This window comes from Microcaecilia unicolor, chromosome 3, assembly GCF_901765095.1.
Source record: "Microcaecilia unicolor chromosome 3, aMicUni1.1, whole genome shotgun sequence".
NCBI lineage: Eukaryota > Metazoa > Chordata > Amphibia > Gymnophiona > Siphonopidae > Microcaecilia > Microcaecilia unicolor.
Genome location: NC_044033.1, coordinates 104,079,961 through 104,107,530, shown reverse-complemented (window position 1 = coordinate 104,107,530; position 27,570 = coordinate 104,079,961). Strand labels below are relative to the sequence as shown.

The window sequence follows — 27,570 nt, the reverse complement described above, 5'->3', positions numbered from 1 at the left end:
GGAAGAGAGATTGGATTGGGAGGAGGCCGTGGAGTCCACTAGACCACAGGAGCATTTTTGAAATCTCTGGGGAAAAGGAGGGGGGTCAGGAATGTGTGGTTGGAGTGGGTGCTGCTAGACACTAATGGTGATTGGGATGGATGGGAAGAGATGACAGGTTGAGGGTAAGGGCTGATGCATGCTTCAGGCCCAGTCCAGCAAAGATCACGTGAAAGGACAGCAGCTGTACAATGAGCCATATCCTCTTCCTTTGCCACTTTGCCACTGACTGCAAAGTCTGAACCACACAAATCAAATTTTACTTTTAGTACTGTGCAGTAATGGCCTGATGCAAAGCCGCTCTCGTTTTCTTATGGTTGTGATCCCTACCATGCCAGGGAGGGTGTGCGAATCAGAGGTGCCACTGTAGGTGAGAGAGAAGAGTAATATTCTCCCTTCTAGATGACTTCTTCTCCAAGCAGCATAGGAGCTGAGCTGGAGGTGAGACTACTTTACTACATTTAGTTTAGTTAAGATTAGATATACTACCTTTCCTAAAACAGCAATGTGGTCTACAAAATTATAAAATGTAAATATTAAAATTGAGATAAACAAATTTAAAGGAAGACAAAGATTACAGTACAATTAAAGTCCCCTCTATACACACCAGTCTATCTCAATTCCTCCAGGTCTGCCACTCTAGCTCTAGAGATCAGATGCATTTTGTAAGAGAAACTCTTCACATCAGGTTCACATATCTATCACCAAATAGTACATAATCATACATGAGAAAAACAGTGCAAAAACTGGAGTTCCTTCATTTCACTGTTGGAATAATATTCTTGAATTGTTAGTTACTTAATAATAAGGGGGCAGACATGCTTAATTTAAGGCATATATAAAAGGAACAAAGAGACAACAGTAGATCTACTGATAAAAGAGTGGGGTTACCCCTTACTTTATCCAAATACTCAATCCTTGTGAAAATGAAAATAAAAAACAAACCTCAGGTGGGAACAGGAGTGAAAAAGTGGAGAAGACATCAAGTTTACCTAGGTCTTTTTTCTTTTAAAGCAATTACATAATTAATCAATTAATCTGTAGATTGCTTTATACTTTCAGAAAAAGCAGCTTGAGGAACAGAAATCTAGGATGGTAAAATTATGTATCATACCTGATAATTTTCTTTCCATTAATCATAGCTGATCAATCCATAGACTGGTGAGTTGTGTCCATCTACCAGCAGGTGGAGATAGAGAGCAAACTTTGCCTCCCTATATGTGGTCATGTGCTGCCGGAAACTCCTCAGTATGTCGATATCAAAGCTCCATCCGCAGGACTCAGCACTTAGAGAATTACACCCACAAAGGGACACTCTGCCCAGCTCACCACCGCCGAAACGGGGGAGGGGAATTAACCCAGCTCATCCCCACACAAGTGGGGGAGGGGAATCCGTCCAGCTCATCCCCACGGAGCGGGGGAGGGACACCACCCCGCCGATGCGGGGGGATCTGGCTTATCCTGCAACCGCAACCGCGGGAGGAGCTGACTGACCCTAACACCGCCGAAGCGGGAGGGGTACAAAGCTGCCCTACAGCCGCACGAAGCGGGAGGGAGTGCCGGCAGAATTTAAGTCTCAATCCAGCCCCGTAAAACGGAGGGGAGAGGAATGCAGCAGCTCACTGTAACACAAACTCGTCTCAACTCTTGAAGAATCCAAGTGAAAAAACTTGAACACGAAGTCCTCCTGAAGTAACTGAAGACTAAACTTGAACCTAAAATTCAACCAGAATATAAACAGTACAGATATCTGGGAGGGGCTATGGATTGATCAGCTATGATTAATGGAAAGAAAATTATCAGGTATGATACATAATTTTACCTTCCATATCATCATGCTGATCAATCCATAGACTGGTGGGATGTACCGAAGCAGTACTCACCCAGGGCGGGACATTGAAATCCCTGAACTCAACACTGAAGCTCCAAACCGGGCCTCCGCCCGAGCAGCCACAGTCAAGCGGTAATGTCTGGAGAAGGTATGGGCTGACGCCCAAGTTGCCGCCTTGCAAATCTCTTCCAAGGAGACGGACCCGGCCTCTGCCATCGAGGCCGCCTGAGCTCTAGTGGAGTGGGCCTTCAACTGAATAGGCGGCACCTTCCCCGCGGCCACATAAGCCGCTGCAATGGCTTCCTTGACCCATCTTGCCACTGTAGGCTTAGCAGCCTGCAGACCCTTACGAGGACCTGCAAACAGGACAAACAGATGATCCGACTTCCGGAAATCATTGGTCACTTCCAAGTATCTGATGATGACCCGTCTCACATCCAGATATTTGAGAGCAGAATACTCTTCTGGGTAGTCCTCCCTACGAAAGGAAGGGAGACAGAGCTGCTGACTCACATGGAAGCGAGAAACAATCTTGGGTAGGAAGGAAGGCACTGTGCGAATAGTCACTCCTGCCTCAGTGAACTGCAGAAAAAGCTCTCAACAAGGGAGTGCCTGGAGCTCGGAAACTCTTCTGGCTGAAGTGATAGCCACCAAAAAGACTGCTTTCAACGTCAGGTCTTTCAGAGATGCCCTCGACAAGGGTTCAAATGGTGGCTTTGTAAGGCTCTTAGCACCAGGTTGAGATTCCACGCAGGCACCACTGAGTGCAGAGGAGGGCGCAGGTGATTAACTCCCTTGAGGAAACGCACCACATCTGGCTACAAAGCCAGGGAAGCACCCTTCAGGCGGCCCCTGAAGCAAGCCAGGGCCGCTACCTGGACTTTCAGGGAACTGAGCGACAGGCCTTTCTCCAGACCTTCTTGCAGGAACGCCAGCACTGAAGAAATTGGAGCAGTAAATGGAGAAAGTGAACCTGCTTCACACCACGCTGCAAAGGTACGCCAAACCCTGGCGTAAGCAGTAGAAGTGGAGCGCTTCCTCGCTCTCAGCAGAGTGGCGATGACCTTGTCTGAGAAGCCCTTCTTCCTCAGACTCTGCCGCTCAATAGCCAGGCCGTAAGACCAAAGGGGGAGGGATCCTCCATCACCACGGGACCCTGATGTAACAGGCCCTGCTCCACTGGCAGTCGCAGAGGTTCGTCCACTGAGAGCCTGATCAAGTCCACATACCAGGGACGTCTGGGCCAATCCGGACCCACCAGGATTATCCGGCCCGGATGCTTTGCCACCCGGTCTAGCTCCCTGCCCAACATGGGCCAGGTCGGGAACACATAGAGAAGCTCTTGCGTCGGCCACTGTTGGAGAAGAGCATCTACTCCCAGGGATCGAGGGTCCCGTCTTCTGCTGAAAAAGCGCGGCACTTGGCAATTGGCCGATGACGCCATCAGATCTAGGCTCGGCTGGCCCCAGCGCTTCGTGATGTCCAAGAACGCCTGAACAGATAGCTGCCACTCTCCGGGCTCCAAGGTATGGCGACTGAGAAAGTCCGCCTTGACATTCATGACTCCGGCAATGTGGGCCGCTGACAGCTGTTCCAGGTTCGCTTCCGCCCACTGGCATAGATTCATGGCCTCTTTGGCTAGAGGGGCGCTCTTGGTACCTCCCTGGCAGTTGACATAGGCCACAGCCGTGGCATTGTCCGACAGGACCCGTACAGGCTTCAACGCCAGTACCGGGATGAACTCCAAAAGCGCCAACCGAATGGCTCTGAGTTCCAGGAGGTTGATAGACCACTTTACCTCTGCAGGAGACCAGAGCCCCTGCGCAGTCCTTCCCAAGCAGTGGGCTCCCCAGCCCGACAAAGAGGCGTCCGTCGTGACGACAATCCACTCCGGGGTTACCAGAGGCATTCCTGCAGACAACTTGTCTGTCTGCGTCCACCAGCTCAGCGCCTTGCGCACTGCTGGGTCCAAGGGAAGGCGCACAGCATAATCCTCCGACATCGGAGTCCAGCGCTGCAGCAGAGAGTGTTGTAGTGGTCTCATATGAGCCCTGGCCCAGGGCACTACTTCCATCGTGGCCGTCATAGAGCCCAACAGCTGCACATAGTCCCAAGCCCGAAGAGGAGTGGCTACTAGGAACTGGTCCATCTGAGCCTGAAGCTTGACAATCCGATTGTCTGGCAGGAACACTCTGCCCACTTGGGTGTCGAATCGAACTCCCAGATACTCCAGGGACTGAGTTGGGCGCAGCTGGCTTTCCTCCCAGTTGATGATCCACCCCAGGGAGCTCAAACGAGCAACCACCCGGTTCACAGCTTTGCCGCACTCTGCATAAGAGGGGGCTCGGATCAACCAGTCGTCCAGATAAGGATGGACTTGTACTCCTTCCTTTCGCAGGAAGGCCGCGATGACCACCATTACTTTGGAGAAGGTCCGCGGAGCAGTAGCCAACCCGAACGGGAGGGCTCTGAACTGGAAGTGTCGGCCCAGTACTGCAAAACGCAGAAAGCGTTGATGAGGAGGCCAGATGGGAATATGCAAGTACGCTTCCTTGATGGCCAAGGATGCCAGGAACTCTCCTGCCTTCACTGCCGCTATAACAGAGCGGAGGGTCTCCATGCGAAAGTGCCTGATTGACCCCTTGAGGTCGAGGATAGGCCGTACAGAACCTCCTTTCTTTGGTACCACAAAGTAAATGGAGTAACGTCCCTTGCCAAGCTGATTTTCTGGCAACGGAACGACCGCACCCAGGCGGATCAGATTGTTCAAGGTCTGCTGCACTGCCACAGCTTTGACCGGAGACTTGCAGGGAGAGAGTACAAACCCGTCTCTTAAAGGTCGGCAGAACTCTAGCTTGTAGCCGTCTCTGATGACTTCCAGCACTCAAGCGTCTGAAGTTATTGTGATCCACTCGCCCAGAAACGAGGACAGCCGTCCTCCAATCTGCACTGGGGCGTGGACCAAGGCCCCGTCATTGGGTACGATACCCTAGGGGAGGACCGGAGGGAGCACCTCCGGGACAGCGGTCTCTGCGAAAGGAATGCTGCTTGGGGGAGAAGTTCCTCTTGAAGGAAGAGGGGGCAGAGGAGCCCGACCTGCCCGGGCGGTACCGATGGGCTTCCTGAAACCGTCCTCTGGAGGTACCGGGGTGAGCACTAGCCCGAGCCCTGACCTCTGGTAACCTCTTGCCCTTAGACGTGCCGAGATCGGTCACGATTTTGTCCAGCTCGACCCCAAAGAGCAGCTTGCCTTTAAAAGGCAATCTAGCCAGGCGGGATTTAGAGACGTGGTCAGCAGACCTATGCTTCAGCCAAAGCCACCGCCGCACAGAGATTGTCTGAGCCATGCCTTTAGCTGAGGCCCTCAAGACATCATACAGCAAGTCTGCCAAATAGGCTAAGCCCGATTCCAGGGCCGGCTAATCAGCCCTCAAGGAATGATCCGAGGGGGAAGCCCGCTGCACCATAGTCAGGCACGCCCTGGCCACATAGGAGCCGCAAACTGAGGCCTGCAAACTTAAAGCAGCCGCCTCAAAGGACGACCTTAAGGCCGCCTCCAATCTTCTGTCTTGGGCGTCCTATAGGGCCGTGCCACCTTCCACCGGCAACGCCGTTTTCTTAGTCACCGCAGTGATTAAAGAAACCACGGTAGGCCACAGATAGGCCTCACGTTCACTTTCAGGCAAAGGATAGAGGCGGGACACAGCCCTAACCACTTTAAGGCTCGCTTCCGGGACATCCCACTCAGCCGAAATTAAGGTGTGCATGGCATCATGCACGTGGAAGGTTCTTTGCGGGCGCTTCGTCCCCAGCATAATGGCAGAGTCAACAGGGGCTGAGGGAGAGACGTCCTCCGGAGAGGAAATCTTCAAAATGCCCATGGCCTGCATTAACAGGTTGGGCAAATCCTCTGAGCTAAAGAACCGCGCTGCAGAGGGGTCATCCGCTCCATCCGAGCGGGGATCCGTCTCCTCCAAGGAATCCGCAAAGGACCATTGGGAGAACTCAGATACGCTGCCCTCATCTACATCGGAGGAGACAAAGTCCTCCAAGGCCTGGGAATCAACCCGAGGGCGTTTACCTCCGGGGGCCTCAACCTCTTTACCAGACGAGGGAGCAGGGGCAGCGTTTTGCATAAGGAAGGCCTGATGCAGCAGCAAAACAAACTCGATGGAGAAACCCCGCATACTGTGCACTTCCGCAGCCTGGGCTACAGCCCTAGACGCACCCTCAACCGGCGCTCGCAAGAGCGGGGGAGAGACATGCTGCGCATCCAAGATGGCGTCCGGCGCGACACTCCGCGAAGGAGCCGCGCGGGAAGAACGGCGCTTAACTTTAGCCGCTTTTGTGCCGTCGCCCAAATTAAGGGCGCTCATGGCATCAATGTCTCCCACCTCAAGGGCGGCCCAAGAAGAAGCCGTCCGAGCCGCGTGGCCGGCCAATATGGCGGAGGCGAGCCGCGGGGGATGGGCGTTTATGGCGGGAAAAACCGCCACACCGGAGGAAGGACCGGGACACTCATCGGTCACAAAACTGTCACCCAACAAGGGCGAATCAGACTTTAAGACCCCCGCATCCCCTCTAGAAGCGCACATGCGATCCGGGGAGCGACTCTTTGCGCCCTCGCCCTCCGACGCCATAGGCCACGTGGAGACCAATCGGGGAACCCCCTGCCCGCTATAAAAGGTAAAAATTACCTGCTGTCCGCTCCGAGCTGTAACGACCTGGTGTCACAGTGAGTAGCTGCAATAAACGTTTAAATAAACGTCGAAATAAACGCCTTTAAGGACGTTCAAAAAAATTTTTTTTTTTTTTTTTAAACGGAGCCAGCGGGAGGGGGGAGAAAAGGAGGGACCTGGCGCCACCAGGTTTGCACTTGCTCAAGAAGAGCCCTCAACCCCAGGCACTCAACAAAACCTAAAAATTAGGCTTGGAGGCCTAGCCAGAGCTGCTGCTGTGTGTGACCACCACCTGCTGAGATAGAGAACATACTGAGGAGTTTCCGGCAGCACATGACCACATATAGGGAGGCAAAGTTTGCTCTCTATCTCCACCTGCTGGTAGATGGACACAACCCACCAGTCTATGGATTGATCAGCATGATGATATGGAACAGGAATTTAACCCAGAAGTAGACCATCTCAGCAGCCCAGGATATTAATCAAAATTTAAGTCTCTGAATATCATAAAATAAACAATTTATTCTTTGCCTAATAATGTAAATCATGTATCAAATATTGTTTTAAAAAAAGTACCTGTTAAAGTTGTGGCATCTGAAGGACTAAGCTGAAGCCAATGCTGTGTATCAGAATCAATAGCAACATCTGTCAGTGTATGATCATCATGGTCTTCCTCACTGGTCTGCCACGGCATCAAAGAAACTTCTGCCTCATTACTATATCCATTGGATATGTCGCTGTTAACACTTTCACCTTGAACAATATTTTGTGAAGATTACTTATGTTCCTCAGAGTTTTAGAAAATATGTTAAATATTTAGTTGCTAAAAACCATAACACCACTATTAGAACTTGAACAATATATGATATGCTCTTCTACTATTTTCAAGGTTAACATCATCATCAAATTACAGATATGAGGCATTGTTCAAAGCAGACTTAGATGATGAAGTCTATGACTACTGAGATGATGGGTAGTGAACTCATTAATGGGTCCTTTTACCAAGCTGCGAGAAAAAGGGCCCTGCGCTAGTGGCGGGGGCAGTTTTTTCCCAAGCACCAGAGCCCTTTTTACTGCAACAGATAAAAAGACCCCAGGCACACATGGCCATGCAGTAAGAAAACTCTTACCGCATGGCCATGTGATGAGGAGCCCTTACTGTGATAAGGACTCCTGTGGTAACTCAGCAGTAACCGGGCAGCGCACGGCGACGCCCGATTACCGCTGCGCAAGCCATTTCCAGGGGTTTTGTTTTTACCCCAGAAATGGCGCGTGCTCGGGGCGGGACTACCGCCGGCAGCCGCACTGGGCCGGCAGTACTCCCATAAGAGCAAGCTGCTCTGTAAAAGGGTCCCTAAAAGATACGTTCCATCTTTTGTATAAGTTGCCATAATAATGGAACCTACTGAACAGGGTATGCCCCTTAGCAGTTGAAGGCAGTTAACAAAAATCTCAGTTCTATCAACTGTTTGTCAAATTTCCTATCATGATTCTTATTAAGTCAGCTAGAAAGAAAAAAAAAATATTTTGGACCAGTCAGAAGCGGACACATTCCCTACAACTCATATTGCAAGGAACGTCAAAAAACTCACATGAAATCGTCATCAGTCCTTAATTTTCTACAAAATATTTCAAAAATATATTTTAAACATGAGGAGAGCCACTGCCGACATAGCTACATTTCGGTGTCTGCATCAGGGCATCAAGTCTCCTAATTATATATATATATATATATATATATATATATATATAGTATTAAAATAAGTAATAACCTCCATTCTTTGAAAAAAAGGAAGCGCTTCATACCTTCATAGCCAACTCTCCAGATTTAACGCATTGCAACCAAAGCCGCTTTTTTGTGTGTGTGTGTGTGTGTGCGCGTGCATGTATGTATATGTGTGTATATAGCGAATGCTACATACCTGTAGAAGGTATTCTCCGAGGACAGCAGGCTGATTGTTCTCACTGATGGGTGACGTCCACGGCAGCCCCTCCAATCGGAAACTTCACTAGCAAAGGCCTTTGCTAGTCCTCGCGCGCCCATGCGCACCGCGCATGCGCAGCCGTCTTCCCACCCGAACCGGCTCGTGTTCGTCAATCCCGTATGTAGCAAGACAACGACAAGGGAAGACACAACTCCAAAGGGGAGGCGGGCGGGTTTGTGAGAACAATCAGCCTGCTGTCCTCGGAGAATACCTTCTACAGGTAGGTAGCATTCGCTTTCTCCGAGGACAAGCAAGCTGCTTGTTCTCACTGATGGGGTATCCCTAGCCCCCAGGCTCACTCAAAACAATAACCATGGTCAATTGGGCCTCGCAACGGCGAGGACATAACTGAGATTGACCTAAAAAAATTTACCAACTAACTGAGAGTGCAGCCTGGAACAGAACAAACAGGGCCCTCGGGGGGTGGAGTTGGATCCTAAAGCCCAAACAGGTTCTGAAGAACTGACTGCCCGAACCGACTGTCGTGTCGGGTATCCTGCTGCAGGCAGTAATGAGATGTGAATGTGTGGACAGATGACCACGTCGCAGCTTTGCAGATCTCTTCAATGGTGGCTGACTTCAAGTGGGCTACCGACGCAGCCATGGCTCTAACATTATGAGCCGTGACATGACCCTCAAGAGCCAGCCCAGCCTGGGCGTAAGTGAAGGAAATGCAATCTGCTAGCCAATTGGATATGGTGCGTTTCCCCACAGCCACTCCCCTCCTATTGGGATCAAAAGAAACAAACAATTGGGTGGACTGTCTGTTGGGCTGTGTCCGCTCCAAGTAGAAGGCCAATGCTCTCTTGCAGTCCAATGTGTGCAGCTGACGTTCAGCAGGGCAGGAATGAGGACGGGGAAAGAATGTTGGCAAGACAATTGACTGGTTCAGATGGAACTCCGACACAACCTTCGGCAAGAACTTAGGGTGAGTGCAGAGGACTACTCTGTTATGATGAAATTTGGTGTAAGGGGCATGGGCTACCAGGGCCTGAAGCTCACTGACTCTACGAGCTGAAGTAACTGCCACCAAGAAAATGACCTTCCAGGTCAAGTACTTCAGATGGCAGGAATTCAGTGGCTCAAAAGGAGCTGGGTGAGAACGACATTGAGATCCCATGACACTGTAGGAGGCTTGACAGGGGGCTTTGACAAAAGCAAACCTCTCATGAAGCGAACAACTAAAGGCTGTCCTGAGATCGGCTTACCTTCCACACGGTAATGGTATGCACTGATTGCACTAAGGTGAACCCTTACAGAGTTGGTCTTGAGACCAGACTCGGACAAGTGCAGAAGGTATTCAAGCAGGGTCTGTGTAGGACAAGAGTGAGGATCTAGGGCCTTGCTGTCACACCAGACGGCAAACCTCCTCCACAGAAAGAAGTAACTCCTCTTAGTGGAATCTTTCCTGGAAGCAAGCAAGATACGGGAGACACCCTCTGACAGACCCAAAGAGGCAAAGTCTACGCTCTCAACATCCAGGCCGTGAGAGCCAGGGACCGGAGGTTGGGATGCAGAAGCGCCCCTTCGTCCTGCATGATGAGGGTCGGAAAACACTCCAATCTCCACGGTTCTTCGGAGGACAACTCCAGAAGAAGAGGGAACCAGATCTGACGCGGCCAAAAAGGAGCAATCAGAATCATGGTGCCTCGGTCTTGCTTGAGTTTCAACAAAGTCTTCCCCACCAGAGGTATGGGAGGATAAGCATACAGCAGACCCTCCCCCCAATCCAGGAGGAAGGCATCCGATGCCAGTCTGCCGTGGGCCTGAAGCCTGGAACAGAACTGAGGGACTTTGTGGTTGGCTCGAGATGCGAAGAGGTCTACCAAGGGGGTGCCCCACACCTGGAAGATCTGTCGCACTACACGGGAATTGAGCGACCACTCGTGAGGTTGCATAATCCTGCTCAACCTGTCGGCCAGACTGTTGTTTACGCCTGCCAGATATGTGGCTTGGAGCACCATGCCGTGACGGCGAGCCCAGAGCCACATGCTGACGGCTTCCTGACACAGGGGGCGAGATCCGGTGCCCCCCTGCTTGTTGACGTAGTACATGACAACCTGGTTGTCTGTCTGAATTTGGATAATTTGGTGGGACAGCCGATCTCTGAAAGCCTTCAGAGCGTTCCAGATCACTCGCAACTCCAGAAGATTGATCTGCAGATCGCGTTCCTGGAGGGAGCAGCTTCCTTGGGTGTGAAGCCCATCGACATGAGCTCCCCATCCCAGGAGAGACGCATCCGTGGTCAGCACTTTTTGTGGCTGAGGAATTTGGAAAGGACGTCCCAGAGTCAAATTGGACCAAATCGTCCACCAATACAGGGATTTGAGAAAACTCGTGGACAGGTGGATCACGTCTTCTAGATCCCCAGCAGCCTGAAACACTGGGAAGCTAGGGTCCATTGGGCAGATCTCATGTGAAGGCGGGCCATGGGAGTCACATGAACTGTGGAGGCCATGTGGCCCAGCAATCTCAACATCTGCCGAGCTGTGATCTGCTGTGACGCTCGCACCCGCGAGACGAGGGACAACAAGTTGTTGGCTCTCGCCTCTGGGAGATAGGCGCGAGCCGTCCGAGAATCCAGCAGAGCTCCTATGAATTCGAGTTTCTGCACTGGGAGAAGATGGGACTTTGGATAATTTATCACAAACCCCAGTAGCTCCAGGAGGCGAATAGTCATCTGCATGGACTGCAGGGCTCCTGCCTCGGATGTGTTCTTCACCAGCCAATCGTTGAGATATGGGAACACGTGCACCCCCAGCCTGCGAAGTGCCGCTGCTACTACAGCCAAGCACTTCGTGAACACCCCGGGCGCAGAGACGAGCCCAAAGGGTAGCACACAGTACTGGAAGTGACGTGTGCCCAGCTGAAATCGCAGATACTGTCTGTGAGCTGGCAGTATCGGGATGTGAGTGTAGGCGTCCTTCAAGTCCAGAGAGCATAGCCAATCGTTTTCCTGAATCATGGGAAGAAGGGTGCCCAGGGAAAGCATCCTGAACTTTTCTTTGACCAGATATTTGTTCAGGGCCCTTAGGTCTAGGATGGGACGCATCCCCCCTGTTTTCTTTTCCACAAGGAAGTACCTGGAATAGAATCCCAGCCCTTCTTGCACGGATGGCACGGGCTCGACCGCATTGGCGCTGAGAAGGGCGGAGAGTTCCTCTGCAAGTACCTGCTTGTGCTGGAAGCTGTAAGACTGAGCTCCCGGTGGACAATTTGGAGGTTTGGAGGCCAAATTGAGGGTGTATCCTTGCCGGACTATTTGCAGAACCCACTGATCGGAGGTTATGAGAGGCCACCTTTGGTGAAAAGCTTTCAACCTCCCTCCGACTGGCAGGTCGCCCGGCACTGACACTTGGATGTCGGCTATGCTCTGCTGGAGCCAGTCAAAAGCTCGTCCCTTGCTTTTGCTGGGGAGCCGAGGGGCCTTGCTGAGGCGCACACTGCTGACGAGAGCGAGCGCGCTGGGGCTTAGCCTGGGCCGCAGGCTGTCGAGAAGGAGGATTGTACCTACGCTTGCCAGAAGAGTAGGGAACAGTCTTCCTTCCCCCAAAAAATCTTCTACCTGTAGAGGTAGAGGCTGAAGGCTGCCGGCGGGAGAACTTGTCGAATGCGGTGTCCCGCTGGTGGAGCTGCTCTACCACCTGTTCGACTTTCTCTCCAAAAATATTATCCGCATGGCAAGGCGAGTCCGCAATCCGGTGCTGGATTCTATTCTCCAAGTCGGAGGCACGCAGCCATGAGAGCCTGCGCATCACCACACCTTGAGCAGCGGTCCTGGACGCAACATCAAAGGTGTCATACACCCCTCTGGCCAGGAATTTTCTGCACGCCTTCAGCTGCCTGACCACCTCCTGAAAAGGCTTGGCTTGCTCAGGGGGGAGCGCATCAACCAAGCCCGCCAACTGCCGCACATTGTTCCGCATGTGTATGCTCGTGTAGAGCTGGTAGGACTGAATTTTGTCCACGAGCATAGAGGAATGGTAGGCCTTCCTCCCAAAGAAGTCTAAGGTTCTAGAGTCTTTGCCCGGGAGCGCCGAAGCATGCTCTCTAGAACTCTTAGCCTTCTTTAGGGCCAGATCCACAACTCCAGAGTCATGAGGCAACTGAGTGCGCATCAGCTCTGGGTCCCCATGGATCCGGTACTGGGACTCGATCTTCTTGGGAATGTGGGGATTAGTTAGAGGTTTGGTCCAGTTCGCCAGCAATGTCTTTTTTAGGACATGGTGCATGGGTACAGTGGACGCTTCCTTAGGTGGAGAAGGATAGTCCAGGAGCTCAAACATTTCAGCCCTGGGCTCGTCCTCCACAACCACCGGGAAGGGGATGGCTGTAGACATCTCCCGGACAAAGGAAGCAAAAGACAGACTCTCGGGAGGAGAAAGCTGTCTCTCAGGAGAGGGAGTGGGATCGGAAGGAAGACCTTCAGACTCCTCGTCAGAGAAATATCTGGGGTCTTCTTCCTCCTCCCACGAGGCCTCACCCTCGGTGTCAGACACAAGTTCACGGACCTGTGTCTGCAACCTCGCCCGGCTCGACTCTGTGGAGCCACGTCCACGATGGGGGCGTCGAGAGGTAGACTCCCTCGCCCGCATCGGCGAAGCTCCCTCCGCCGACGTAGTCGGGGAGCCCTCCTGGGAGTCGACGACAGCCGGTACCGCACGCGGCACCGACGCTGGAGACCTCACCTCGGGCGATGGGCCAGCCGGCGCCACGCTCGACGGTACCGGTGGCGCAAGCACCGCCGGTACCGGAGGGTTAGGGCGCAACAGCTCTCCCAGAATCTCTGGGAGAACGGCCCGGAGGCTCTCATTCAGAGCGGCTGCAGAGAAAGGCATGAAGGTCGATGCAGGCGTCGACGTCAGAACCTGTTCCGGGCGTGGAGGCTGTTCCGGGCTGTCCAGAGTGGAGCGCATCTACACCTCCTGAACAGAGGGTGAGCGGTCCTCTCGGTGCCGATGCCTGCTGGGTGCCGACTCCCTCGGCGACCCAGAGCTCTCGGTGCCGACACGGGAAGGAGACCGATGACGATGCTTCTTCGACTTCTTGGAACGAAGCATGTCACCGGAGCTTCCCGGCACCGACGAGGAGGACGTAGAATCCAGCCGTCGCTTCCTCGGGGCCGAGGCCGAAGGAGGTCGGTCTCAGGGGGGCTGTACTGAAGGAGCCCTCAGGGTAGGGGGAGACCCACCCGAAGGCTCACCGCCACCAGCAGGGGAATGGACAGCCCTCACCTGCACTCCAGACGAAGCACCACCGTCCGACGACATCAGCCGACGAGGTCCCGGTACCACCGACGTCGATGCAGCTGTCCGATGTCTCAGCGCCGATGCAGAGGGCCGATGCCTCGATGCACTCGATGCACTGGCGGCCGAGGATGAAGTTCTGGACGCTGAAGACGTCGATGCACTCGATACCCCCGGTGCCAATGCCGACGAAGAGCCCGAGAACAAAACGTTCCACTGGGCCAATCTCGCTACCTGAGTCCGCTTTTGCAAAAGGGAACACAGACTACAGGCCTGCGGGACTACTGGAGGTAAAACATTGAAGGACCAACTGACAATCCTCCTTTGCTGCAATATGGATGAGAGTGAGAAGTTGGAACCCCTCGCCACTGGAAAGAGCAAACAGCCCTGTTGCTTCAAGAAAGTTAAGCGACTTCCTGTGTCATACGAGGCTAACGCAAATTCATGGATGACTGGGGAAATTTGGAAGCAGTGGCTAAAGAAGTTAGACACTAGAATGCGGGCACAAAAGCATCAGATTTTGCTGCTTTGTGATAATTGTGCTGCACACAGGGACGATGTCAGGCTAACGTCAAGGTAGTCTTCCTGTCACCAAACACTACCTCTCTGATCCAACCTATGGATCAGGACATAATAGCCAATTTCAAACAACATTATTGGGCTCTTGTGCTACGTCACCTGATGAGCGTTATGGATGACCAGACTGGGAAGGATAAACGTGCTGTTGAACTGGCTCATAATCTATCGCCGTTGGATTCCCTACATATGCAGAAAGAAGCCTGGAATCATGTTACACAGGCAACCATTGTGAACTGCTACAAGCGGGCAAGCTTTGTTACAAATGTGGAGAGGGATGAAACAGGTGCAGCTGTTGCAAACGCATCAGATGAAGAGGTTATTGACATCCCAGCCGGTTTTACTGAAGAAGAGTACCATCGCTACGTAGCTGTTGATTATGATCTACAAACAGCTGAAGACAGCACTGATGTTGAGATATGCTCCTACATGCAGGCAACAACGGCCGATGATGGAACAGACGAAGAAATGAGCAGCGAGGCACTTGCTGATAAAATTCAACAACCTCCTCCTGTCACTTTTGCAAGAGCGCTGGAGAGTCTCAACACCATGCAGGCCTATCTGGAGGCCTATGGATGTCAGTGCTATGACAGTTTTTACCGTCTGGCAGACGTAGTCTATGGAACTCACAGACCCAAGAGTGTACAGAGGACTATAACTGATTATTTCAAGCCAGCCTGTCAGTTAACTGAGACTGTATACTGTACGCATAATAATAAACAGTACTGTACATATGTTTATCAGATGTCAAGCTTCTTTGGGACACAATGGTTAAGTGCACCTTCTGGTTAACTGCATGCATTTCTTTGGTCCCAGACCCTTGCACTTAAGCAGATTGCACTGTGTACCTTTGAGAAGGCTCTCCATTGAGCTCTATTTCCGCCCGTGCGGCGAACAGCGATTACATTTACCACACGTCGGAGCATTGAACTCACATCACGTGCATGCCACAGAGTTTTTCTTTGACCCCTGAGGCAGGCGTTGTTTTACGGCAAAACACGGCCCGTGTCGAGTCATCAATAAAGAATTTCAATTGTCCCGGTCTTAAAGGCCCAGTGTTGCTTTTTTTGTCTGTATAACATCAAAGTGTTGCATATCATCTCATAAAACCTTGTATCATTTAAACAGGAACAAGACTACCTGAACGCAAAAATTAAAGTAATAAGTGGCAGTTACAACTCTAAATGAAAGCATGGGTAACATAGATGGAGCAGCAGTTACAACTCCAACCATATTATTGGAGACACAACATTAAAATGACATTTTACAATCATTCAGATGGGTAAACAGCACTTTACATGTGTGAACTATCTGAAAACTGTCCTCCCACAACAACTAATAGAATGTCTTTCTTTTCTTTCTTAAGTTAACTAGCCGTTAAGCCCGTAAAAACGGGCAGTTGTTGCAGCCCTCCTCTCTCCCCTGGCCTCACCCCTCCCCCCATATCAAGCGACCCTCCTCTTTCCCTTGGCCTCCCCCCCTCCCCCCACGTCCAGCAACCCTCCTCTGTGCCCTGCTCTCACCCCAAGTCCAGCAACCATGGCCTCTCCCCCCTGCCCTCCCCCATGTCCAGCTACCCTCATCGCCGCCACTCCCTCCCCCCTCCGTGCGGGGCCCCCTGCACTGACTTGACAGCGCCTCTCACCTCCGTGTGAAAGCACTACAGGCAGCAGCAGATCGCTCTGCTGCTGCCTGCAGCGCTTCCACACGGAGGTGAGAGGCGCTGTCAGGTCAGTGCAGGGGGCCCGATACGGAGGGGGGCCAGGAGCGGCGGCGGGGATGGGGGGGAGGGTGGAGGTTGTTTCGTGCGCTGTTCCTTTCCAGGCGGCAGCGGCGGCGTCTGACAATTCGACTCCGTTTCCCTCTCTGTTCCGCCCTCTGACGTCATGACGTCTTGACACGAGGGTGGGACAGAGAGGGAAGTCTGTACTGCGCATTTGCAAGGGAGTACAGTCACTTGCCGTTTATATGTTTGATAAGTTACTTCATCAAATCAGTGCTCCAGGCAGTATACAACACAGGTTAGCTGCATTTAAAGTAAGCATTCCAGAGGGTGTGTTTAGGTCAGAAGAGAAAAATAAAGCACTCAGAGGGAACCATTACTTCCCATGGAAAACTGCAAACAAATGAGATGCCAAAGTCCATATGCAATTTCTCTTTAAAGCCTGGTGCAAATCAACAAGTAAAAAATATCTGCAGACTTTCCAGCTTATTTTCGAAAGGAGAAGGGCGACCATCTCCCGAGGGTGCCCTAATTGGTATAATCGAAAGCCAATTTTGGGTGCTTTCAACTGCACTCCATCGCGGATTTGAACAAAGTTCACGGGGGCGTGTCAGCACAGTAGTGAAGGTGGGACAGGGGCGGGCATGGGAATGGTTAACAGATGGGCGGCTTCAGGCCATAATGAAAAAAAGAAGGGTGCCCGTAGCGAGAATTTAGGTCGCTCTTTTTGGACCTTTTTTTTTAGGTCCAAGTCCCAAAAGGTTGCCCAAATTACCCAGATGACCACCAGAGGGAATCAAGGATGACCTCCCCTGACTCCCCCCCCCAGTGGTCACTAACCCCCTCCCACCCTCAAAAAAAATGTACTTTAAAAACTTTTTTTTCCAGCCTTTAAGCCAGCCTCAAATGTCATACCCAGCTCCATGACAGTAGTATGCAGATCTCTGGAGCAGTGTTTAGTGGGTGCAATGCACTTCAGGCAGGTGGACCCAGGCCCATCCCCCCCCTACCTGTTACACTTGTGGTGATAAATGTGAGCCATCCAACCCCCCCCCCCCAAAAAAAAACCCACTGTACCCATATGTAGGTGGTGCCCCCCATTCACCCATTAGGGCTATGGTAATGGTAGAGTTGTGGGTAGTGGGTTTTGGGGGGGGGGGGGGATTTGGGGGGCTCAGCACCCAAGGTAAGGGAGCTATGCATCTGGGAGGCATTAAAAAAAAATTTTTTTAATTTTTAAAAGTGCCCCCTAGGGTGCCCAGTTGGTGTCCTGGCATGTCAGGGGGACCAGTGCACTACGAATCCTGGCCCCTCCCAAATCCTGGCCCCTTCCACGACCAAATGCCTTGGAGTTGTTCGTTTTTGAGATGGCCGCCTTCGGTTTCCATTATCGCTGAAAACCGATGCAGACCATCTCAAACCCGCCCATCTCCGACATTTGGCCGGGCCAACTGTATTATCGAAAGAAAAGATGGCCGCCCATCTTTTTCGATAATACGGTTGGGACCGCCCCTTCTCGTATCCGTTCCCGGAGACGGGCGGCCCCTTTCCATTATGCCCCTCTTTGTCTCAATGGAAGCAGTCTGAATATTGTTCCCTACATTGATTAGGATATTCTTAATAATTAAAAAAAAATTTAATCTCATAAAACTTACTCTTTGCCCTTTCACGGTGTATTTCTTGTGTATGCTCTAAATCTGCATGCCACTCTAGTTCCCCAGGACTGCTGCTACGTCGTACTAAAATCTTCAGACAAAGAATACTATATTTTATTCCCAGAATACAGTGAAAAATCTTAATAAAACTGTCTTTTCATAAAAATATAAGGCATGATATTCAACGCTACTTATCCATGTAGCAATTGTTGCTACCTAGATAAGTAGTGCTGCCCGGGGCTTTACAGATATTTTCAGCAGCATTATCCATATAATTCTACTGAAAATCCCTGCTGATATGACTTAAAATTTTTTGCAATTAAACACATCATACCATGATGGAGAGGAGGAGACATAGATAATATTTTATTAAGGGAAGAACAACGTTTTATCTTTACATTAAATACAGTCTCTACCAATGGTTTGAATGCGGAATTAGATCTAATACCTTTTTTATAGCATTTTTTATTAAATCTTGAATATTATCCAATATCACATTTATTTAGTGGATTGACATACAATAGGAATCAACAAGATTCATACACAGAGGCGAATACATACATAGTTTTTATTATAGTTAAAGTATTTTTTGATTTTTATATGTGCAATATATACTTATTTTCTTTTTGAGTCAATATGATCTATATATAGAGGTGAACAAACTAATATATCATTTATTTTCTAATAAGAAAAGTTCTATCTTTTCTACACGTAGCATACATTCATTCATAATTGCTCAATATATACAAAGAAATTAAAATATATCATTTTTTATACTTGGTAAGAGATTTTACATATAGTTTCCTATATTAATAGCACACTTCAAAATACATATTTTTAAATAATTTTATTATTAGTGATATTAAACACTATATGTAGGGTTATTTATTACCAGTCTAATAGTTAGTATATAATACTCAACTGTTCCTCATACATTGATATTAGTGTTAATAATTTATACTAGATTCCATCATTATTATCTTTTGATTTTTTTGTGAAATATTTTTATTTTTATTCAATTCATCAAAATTTATAATCATTTTTATTTTTACTATTAAAGTTCATTTAAAATTGATGATATGACTTGGATTGAATAAGTCCTTTTTTACATTTATTTTAATACATCAAAAATAGAGGAATTACATACACAATTTTTATTCTATGAGATTTTTATCATCTAAGATTTTTCATGATTTAATCTTTACATATTTAAATATCTAATGTAAAATTTAATACTGTATCATTTTAATGAACATATCTGATTTAACAATTACTATATATTTAAACACTTTAATTGAATCATATAGTGTTTATTTTTTCATCTAATATAGGGCAAATTTCCTCCTATTTCTTGCATTTCAATTTGGTTTACTTATATTTAATTCATTTATTCTATAATATTGTCCTTGTTACAATACTCCTTTTATTACATCTTTTAAAAACTTTTATACACTAATTTTGTCACTACAAATTTAACATCATCACTTTGAGGAACTATTCTAGAATAAGAGGCCAACATGGAAAGTGTTTGTCCAGCTAACCTTTGTAGGTAATTTAAAATTTCCCTTTTCTAAGAAGCCATACTGTAAACATTTCAGGAATGTGGTTTGACAGTTCAAGGAAGCATTAATATTCAGAACTGTTTTAACAAAGTTAACCAGGTAAAGAAGGCTGCCTAAATAGCAAGCCTAAAGATAACTGTCTGGCTATTTTGGATGGAAATTTGGTAATACTTTATCAGGCTGAAAAACAGGATAAATTTAACTGGACAAAACTGTTCAACTTAAATGATCCATACGTGCTAATCATTGTACAGTTTTTATATTTAAATGCACCAGCATTTTTGAAGAACATGTCAAAATGAACAAAAAATGAACAGTTTTAGAGGAAACAATCAGAAAAATTATTTTAATTACCATGGGTCCATTATCATCTTTCTTCAAAATGCCAATGTCATCCTCATTCTCAGGCTTTGAATTTAAAGATTCGACATTTTGAAAATTTTCCATCTTCTGATCTTCAAGGTATAAAATAAAAGTAGTTTAAAATACATAGGCAAAAAATGTAATCCTGTGCACAAAATTTGAAAATTCTGCATATTCTGCATACTTATTTGTAATTTCTTTGTGCAAAATTCCTGTCATAAGGCCTGACTCTTCTCTCAGGCATGAAATCCACACCTAGCCTTTCTTCCCCCTCAGGTTCCATCTTCTACAGTTCTCTCTCTTAGCTTGAGTCCATATCTAATAGGAATCACCTCCAGCTTTCTCTACCCCTTCTCTCAGTTTTCTCTCCCTGCCCAACCCAATTTTTGTTCACCTGTTCTCAACCTTCAAGCAGGTCTCTGTGTTTCACAGTTCTCTTTCTCAAAACTCAGCATTCACTGCCATCCCCTCCCACCTCCAACATACCTCCACTTCTCAATTCTTCCCCACCCAGGAACTCACCTCTCCTTTTTCAGCCCTCCTCACGTACCTTTCACAACTCCTTTCTCTTCCTTAACCTACGATACCAAATCACTGCACCTTTCTTCTAAGCCCTCTCCCCATGCTACATATTCCCCACAGCTTTCTCCAGCCCCCCCCCCCACCCTACCCCCTCCTTGGAATATGCTCAGCTTTTTGTCCTTCCTCCGACCTGGGGCACACACCCCTATAGATTGTCATTCCCCTACCATGCAGCACACCACTCTCTTCAGCCTTTTCCAGCCCCCCCCCCCCCCTTCCAGCAAAAACCCTCTACAACTTTATCCAGTTCCTCCAAAATTGCACATAGCCACCTGTAGCGTTTATAGTCTTCCAATGGCATATACTTCCTGCAGTTTTCTCCAGCCACATCCATGTAACACACCGCTTGCAGCTCTCTCTGGCCCCTCATCTCTGTGGCACACACCCCCTTACACACCCACAGCATCTTCATTCCCACCCCCACCCATGGCACACACACTCCTAGCGTGTAAGCCTTCTACCTTGCAACACACTGTTCTCATTTCTCTAGCCAGGAAGAAAAATCCACCTGAGTGGATGGACAACGAAGTCCCATGAAATCAAACAGAATGCAGGGAAAAGTGGGAAATGCACCAAGAACTTCAGAGACTGGGACAGTTACATCAGAAACTGATAATGTTTTATTGATGACTCGACACAGATCTGTGTTTCAGCCACAGGCCTGCCTCAGGAGTCTAAAAGAATACATATAATAAAATGCTAAAACAATATAAAATGCAAACCAAGTATAACATAAGTATTTAAAACAAACATAACAAAAACTCAAATATTAACAGATGGTAAAATTCAAAATGAATTAAAACAGTCATAATGTAAATCTAAAATGGTGTGTACTGATATAAATAATGACAAATAAACATATATATGTATGGAGTGTTAATATATACTGGTTTAGATCTTCCTAACATACACACCATACAATGTAGAATACTTTTTCCTTTCAATTTAGTGCTCTTTGTGTCAACGTTAGTGGTTGCCTTTTTTTGGACTCTGTGCTATTGTTACTGAAATAATATGCTCCAGCACTTTTATAAAGAATATTCTTAATCAGCATATGGGTTGTTTATTCATTTCTAGTCCATGCTCTGTACATTTTTAAAATGTTTTTTAATGTATTTTTCCTAATGTATTAAATAACCATGTGGGTCTTTTATATATTTTTATCCATATTTTGGGATTATTTGTCTTGGTCTACTTTGGGTATATCACCACATACTTTTGCATTATTGTCTTCAGGTATGCAATTCTTTGGAATACTGTATATATTAACACTCCATACGTATATATGTTTATTTGTCATTATTTATATATCTATACACCATTTTAGATTTACATTATGACTGTCTTAATTCATGTTTTGAATTTTACCATCCTATATAATAGCCTATATAATAATTTGCACCCCCGTCTGGATGCCTGGGTTCGTAACACACTTCCCATTGGTGCGCCCTGGCGATGATGTCAGAGGGTGGATCAGTGAGAGGGAAGGGAAGCCAGCACCAGCCAGCCACAGAAAGTTGGAGGTGAGTAGAGAATCGCCCCCCTGTCCTCCCTCCCCCCTGTACTCTGAAGTTCTTGGTCCACTTCCCACTTTTCCCTGCTCACTTCTCTAGCTTTGTAAGGTACAAGCGATTTGTACAAATTTTTAAGACTTTTTATCTTTTTCAGATACATTGCAGTGAAAATTAGCAGCATGAGTTCCTGAGGAAGCCACAAGACAGGTGAAACCGTGGCCCCGTTGAACATTAAAATAAGCGCTGTTTCATTAATGCAACAAGCGATTTTGGTGCATAGTAACACCATTAAGAATTTAAAATACAGAAAAATGTAAAAACATTTTTTTGTTTGTTGCACAGTAAATGATGGCACAGAGATATATATTTTAAAAAAGGAATTTTTGAGCACCATCTGAACTTCTTGTGTTTCCATGGCAATGAGCAAAAAAGCCAACAAAATCAAATGACTCAAATTTTAAAAAGTCTACTACTACTACTTATTTCTATAGCACTACTAGACATACACAGGTGCTTTCTCTGTCCCTAGCGGGCTCACAATCTAAAGTGTTTTTTGTACCTGGGGCAATGGCGGGTTGGGTGACTTGCCCAGGGTCACAAGGAGCTGTAGTGAGAATCGAACTCTGTTCCCCAGGATCTCAGCACTAAACCATTAAGCTACTTCACCACTCCTCAAAAGTCATGTAATGCGCCAACACTGGTGCAGATTGCAAACAAGAAAAAAGATTTCAGAAAAAGGGGCAGACAAGAGGTAGCAACGTAAAACACGGAAACAATTTTAGAAAAAGAAATAACTTGCCTTCTTTTCCTTGTTTTCTTAAGTTTTGTACTATAATGTTCCCTGTTATTGCTTGATTTTCTTTTATAATTGATATGGAGTAGTTCTGTAATGAGGAATCTTTTTCTGTTCCTCAAGAGTTGTCTTGATTGTATTTTGAAAATGTATAAATACAAAATAAAATAAAAAATAAGAAATAACTTGCCACATAACGCAGCAGAAGCACATCTTCAGTCTGAGGAGAAAGAGAAACTGAGACAACCCATTGTGATTGTGCCGAAAACCTGATTGACACAGATAAAGAATTGCAGACTGTTCTACATGAGAAAGTAGTTGATTGAAACCACTTTTCAATAAGCTTAGAAAGAAAACATGAGACAGGGCGATAGTTATCTGGACGAGAAGAGGGTTTTTTTTGTTTGTTTTTTTAAATAGAAGAGGTTGAATAAGGGCTTGCTTCCAAAAAGTGTGAAAGATACGAGTAGAGATTCTGATTAACCATTAAGTATAATCAGAGGAAGTAGCCCATGGACAAACAGCTTGAGCCATGAGGAAGGAATGGGATCAAGCACACATGTGTTCAATGTCACATGTGAAAGAGTGGAAGATAATATTGTCAACGTTAAAAAAAAAAAAAAAAAAAGATCACGTAGGGCAGAAATAAACTGATGTTTAGCAAGAGGTCTGGGGAGGAAACAGAAGGTGGGGAAGCATCTAAAAAATTCATTGAAGCCTCATCATCTTCAATAGAAAATGCTGGGCTAAAATCTCAGTTGAAAGAGAGAAAGAAAGGGGGGAGGAAGTGACGTCAGCGGAGCGAATGGCTGCTTAAACGCTGAGCTCCAGCACACCCGCGACTAGAAAGCACTCTCTCTCTTCCCCACGGCGGCGAATTGATAGCCAACTGAGTTATAAGAGATACCCTGGTTGCGGCAAGGAAAAATTCGGGATGCAGGCGAACGGAGGAGCTGTGAATCTCACGCAATTCGCGTTTGAAGGCAGTGCGACGCAGAAAAAAAAGATGGCGGATCAGCATGCACTGACCTCGTGCACACAAGACTCGGCGCCAGAGTTATTCACCTCTCAAGAACAAACAGACAGGTTGGGAGAAATCCTGCCCGAGTTACGGGACTGGCTGCAGGAAATAAGATCTGATCTGAAGGTGGTTCGGGAGGAACTCACGAACCTGGGGGCCAGCTTGCGAAGAGAAATCGCGGAGATTGGCCAAAGAGTGGAAGAAGTAGAAACGCGAATGGAAGACCACACGGAGGCTTTGACAGCAGTTGAATTACAAGTCTCTGATATTAGCTTGGGGCAACAACAAATCAATGATAAGCTTGAGGACTTAGAAAACAGGAGCAGGCGCTGCAACCTCCGTTTTCGAGGCCTACCAGAGACTCCTGCCTACCGCGAAGCTGAGATTGTGGTACAAAAAGCGGCTAGTGCTCTACTCTTGATGGATGGAACTGAGGTGAGCCCAGATGACATCAAGCTGGAAAGGGCACACAGGGCACTGGGCCCGGCAAGACAGAACATGCCCAAAGATATCATCGTGTGCTTTCGAGAATACGGGATGAAGGAGAAAGTGTTACAAGCAGCTCGCAAAAGCACAGATTTTAAATGGGACGCCCACCGCATAGAGGTATACCAAGATCTGGCAGCGGCGACATTAAAGCGGAGAGCTGAACTGAAGCCGGTCACGGCGAAGCTACGGGAGATGGGCATACGCTATAAATGGAGACATCCCTTTGCACTGGTATTCTACAAAGAAGGCAAAATGCAGCAGATCCGAACGAGGGCAGAGGCGCAGCAATTTTTTCCAGAGGGGCTGGCCGAGATCCCACCGAGTGCAGGAGGAAAAAGAGGACACTCGGGAGGGAGGGCTACCCAGCCAAAATGGCAGCGAGCAGGGCGCAACAGGCTGCAGAGACAACAATCAGCAAACCGTCTGACTTGAGCTTCCCGGGGCTGAAGCGAGTAGACTCGGCGGTTGGAGAAGACAGCCCCCGTGGCGTGCTGAGGGGACTGAAAAGATGACTGAGTGGTATAAAAAGAGGGGTATTATAGAATTGCATGGGAAGAGGATTGGGGTGCTTAAAGTTTCAATCTCACATGTATATAGTTGAAGTTATGTGTTAATGCTAGGAAAGAATGACAATAGGGTGTGGGGGAGCCACTTCCTTCACGGGTAGCACCTAGCAAACTAAGAGAAGAAGGGTGCTTAAAATGTATGAAGAGGAAAAGGTGGGGGGGTGGGAGGGAAGAAGGGGGAGGGGGAGGGAGGGAGGAGCAGACAGATATGATATAATCAAAATATGGGGGATCTCGTTGAGATGGCAAAAGGGAGCCTGGATGTACGAACAATATGAAAGCAAATGTCATGGCTATTAACTGTGTAACGTTGAATGTGAGAGGGCTTAACTCCCCGCAGAAACGCAGCCAGATGTTTAGAGAAATGTTACGTTTGAAGGCAGATGTTATGTTCCTCCAGGAGACGCACTTGAAGCGCGGGCATGAAAGATTGGTCAAACATAAACGATATCCCTTAATATACTATGCATCTAACATTGCAGGGACCAAAAGTAAAGGGGTCTTAATAGCGCTTTCCAGTGCGTGCCCATGGAATGTGAACGAAGTGATGCGGGATCCGGGGGGAGGTATTTGATTCTAGTGACCTCAGTGCTAAATGTGCAGTACACACTGATAAATGTTTACGCTCCCAATGAAGACCAAGGGGGGTTCATAAAAGAACTAGAGGGAGTGATTCGGAAGAGAGCTAAAGGCCTTCTCTTGATTGGAGGCGACTTTAATGTCACCTTAAATCCGAGCGTAGATAACTCGGGGGGGACAGCAGGATATGCCCAAAAGGATAGAGAGGCAATGAGTGAATGGATGGCCCGAGAGGGCCTTATGGATATCTGGAGGGAGATCCATGGGACTGAAAGGGACTATACATATTTCTCCCCTAAGCATAAAACGTACTCACGCATAGATTACTGGTTGGGGGAGGAAGCCTTTCGAGGCAGAATTTGTAAGACCAGGATCGAGCCTTGCTCCTGGTCAGATCACTGCTCGGTCAGTTTAGAGCTTAGCCTTATAAGAGAGAAGAGGGGTCGCAGGAATTGGCGTATGAATGAAGCACTTTTGTTGGATCCTCAGCATGCACGTACAGTGGAGAAATGTATTGAGGAATACATTATGTTGAATGACAATGGAGAGGCACGTCCGGTGAGTGTATGGGAAGGTATGAAAGCGGTTGTACGGGGTCATATCATTGCGCTGCAGTCTCATATAGATAAGGAAAGGAAACAGGGAGAGGCCACAATGCGGCAGCAATTAGACGACTTGGTAAAGACACATAAGGCAGACCCCGCGGATAATGCGCGAGAGGGGCAGATACAACAACTACGTAGACAACTTAATGAGACCCAGTTAGCTGAAATAGCAATTCAGTTACAAGCAGCGCAACAGGAACACTTTGAATTCGGGAATAAAGCTAGCAGGTTATTGGCCCGTAAACTGCAAAAGCGAACACAACGTAACTCTATAGCTGCTATAAAGTCTGAAGGTGGAGAGTTGTACACCTCCACAGGGGCTATACAACACGCTTTTTGGGAATATTATGGCCAGCTCTATGAGAGGGAGCAAACAGCAAATAGGGAAGAGCAGGAAGAGTATATAAAGGACTTGGGCATACAGGGGATCTCAGAGAGGGACCGGGAAGACATCTCAGCGCTAATAACAGTAGAGGAAGTGGAAGAGGCGATAGCAGGGATGCCTACACATAAGGCTCCAGGCCCAGATGGCTTCCCAATCAGATTTTATAAGATGTTTAAGAAATGGCTTGCCCCCCTGCTAGTAAGGGCGTTTAGGTCCTTCGACGAGGAGCACTCACTGCCATACTCTTGGAGAATGGCAGAGGTAGTATTGATCTTGAAGCCAGGGAAGGACCCGCAGCAGTGCGCGTCATACCGACCCATATCTCTGTTAAATAATGACTATAAAATCTTTACTAAAATTCTGGCCAATCGACTGAGGGGGATAATGCCTCGCTTGATCCATCAAGATCAAACGGGGTTTATTGAGGGACGTCAAGGCAGTGACAATATAAGAACCCTGCTACATGTGATCCAACAGATTGAGGAAGAAGGGAGCCCAACGCTGCTGCTCTCGATAGACGCGGAGAAGGCCTTTGACCGTGTGGACTGGGCCTTCCTGCAGTCTTTGATAGAGAGGCTGGGCATGGGTGAGAGATTCGATAAATGGATAAAGCTTATATATGACAAACCTTTAGCCCTACTAAAAATCAATGAGGGGTTATCCGAGCCGGTCCAACTACATAGAGGCACGAGGCAGGGGTGTGCTCTGTCTCCCTTACTGTTTGCATTGTCGATAGAGCCACTGGCCAAGAAAATTAGAGAACATGCTGACATTAGAGGGGTGGCTCGGGGCTCCCGCGAGCATAAGATAATGCTCTTCGCTGACGATATCTTACTGACTATATCGGACCCGGTGTTATCATTGCAGAGGGTGATGGAGATATTTGCGCAATATGGGAGGATGTCAGGATTCAAGATCAATATGACAAAATCTGAGATTCTAAACCTGTCAGTAGACCAAGATGTTATGCGAGAGATAAAGCAGCGTTACCCATTTGTTTGGGCACAAAACTCTATTAAATATTTGGGAGTGCAGATAACAGCAAAAATAGACCAGCTATATCAGGCAAACTACCCCCAAAAAAGTAAAGAACTATTTTTGGAACTAGATAGATGGGAAGCTATGACAGTATCATGGTCGGGTCGAATTAATGCAATAAAAATGATTATACTACCCAAGTTATTATATATGTTTACGGCCCTACCGGTGCCTATTCCGCGTTCCTTTTTCCAGCAACTACATAGAAAAGTGTTTGCCTACATCTGGAAAAAGAAACCACCGAGAATCCGTAGGAGAGCAATGCACCACCCCCCAGCATTGGGGGGGATGGGCGTCCCTGATTTCTTTTTATACTATCAAGCTGCTCAACTAAAAATT

General features: G+C 47.8%; 1 protein-coding gene across 1 annotated transcript in view; it reads right to left on the bottom strand.

The window, feature by feature from the left end:
• The window catches only part of RALGAPA2 (Ral GTPase activating protein catalytic alpha subunit 2), an 898,249-nt gene that overhangs the window by 682,156 nt on the left and 188,523 nt on the right, over positions 1–27,570 (bottom strand). Inside the window, 3 exon segments of the mRNA XM_030196220.1 lie at positions 7,126–7,302; positions 17,735–17,825; positions 19,651–19,751. Coding sequence (XP_030052080.1) covers positions 7,126–7,302; positions 17,735–17,825; positions 19,651–19,751 — 369 coding nt within the window.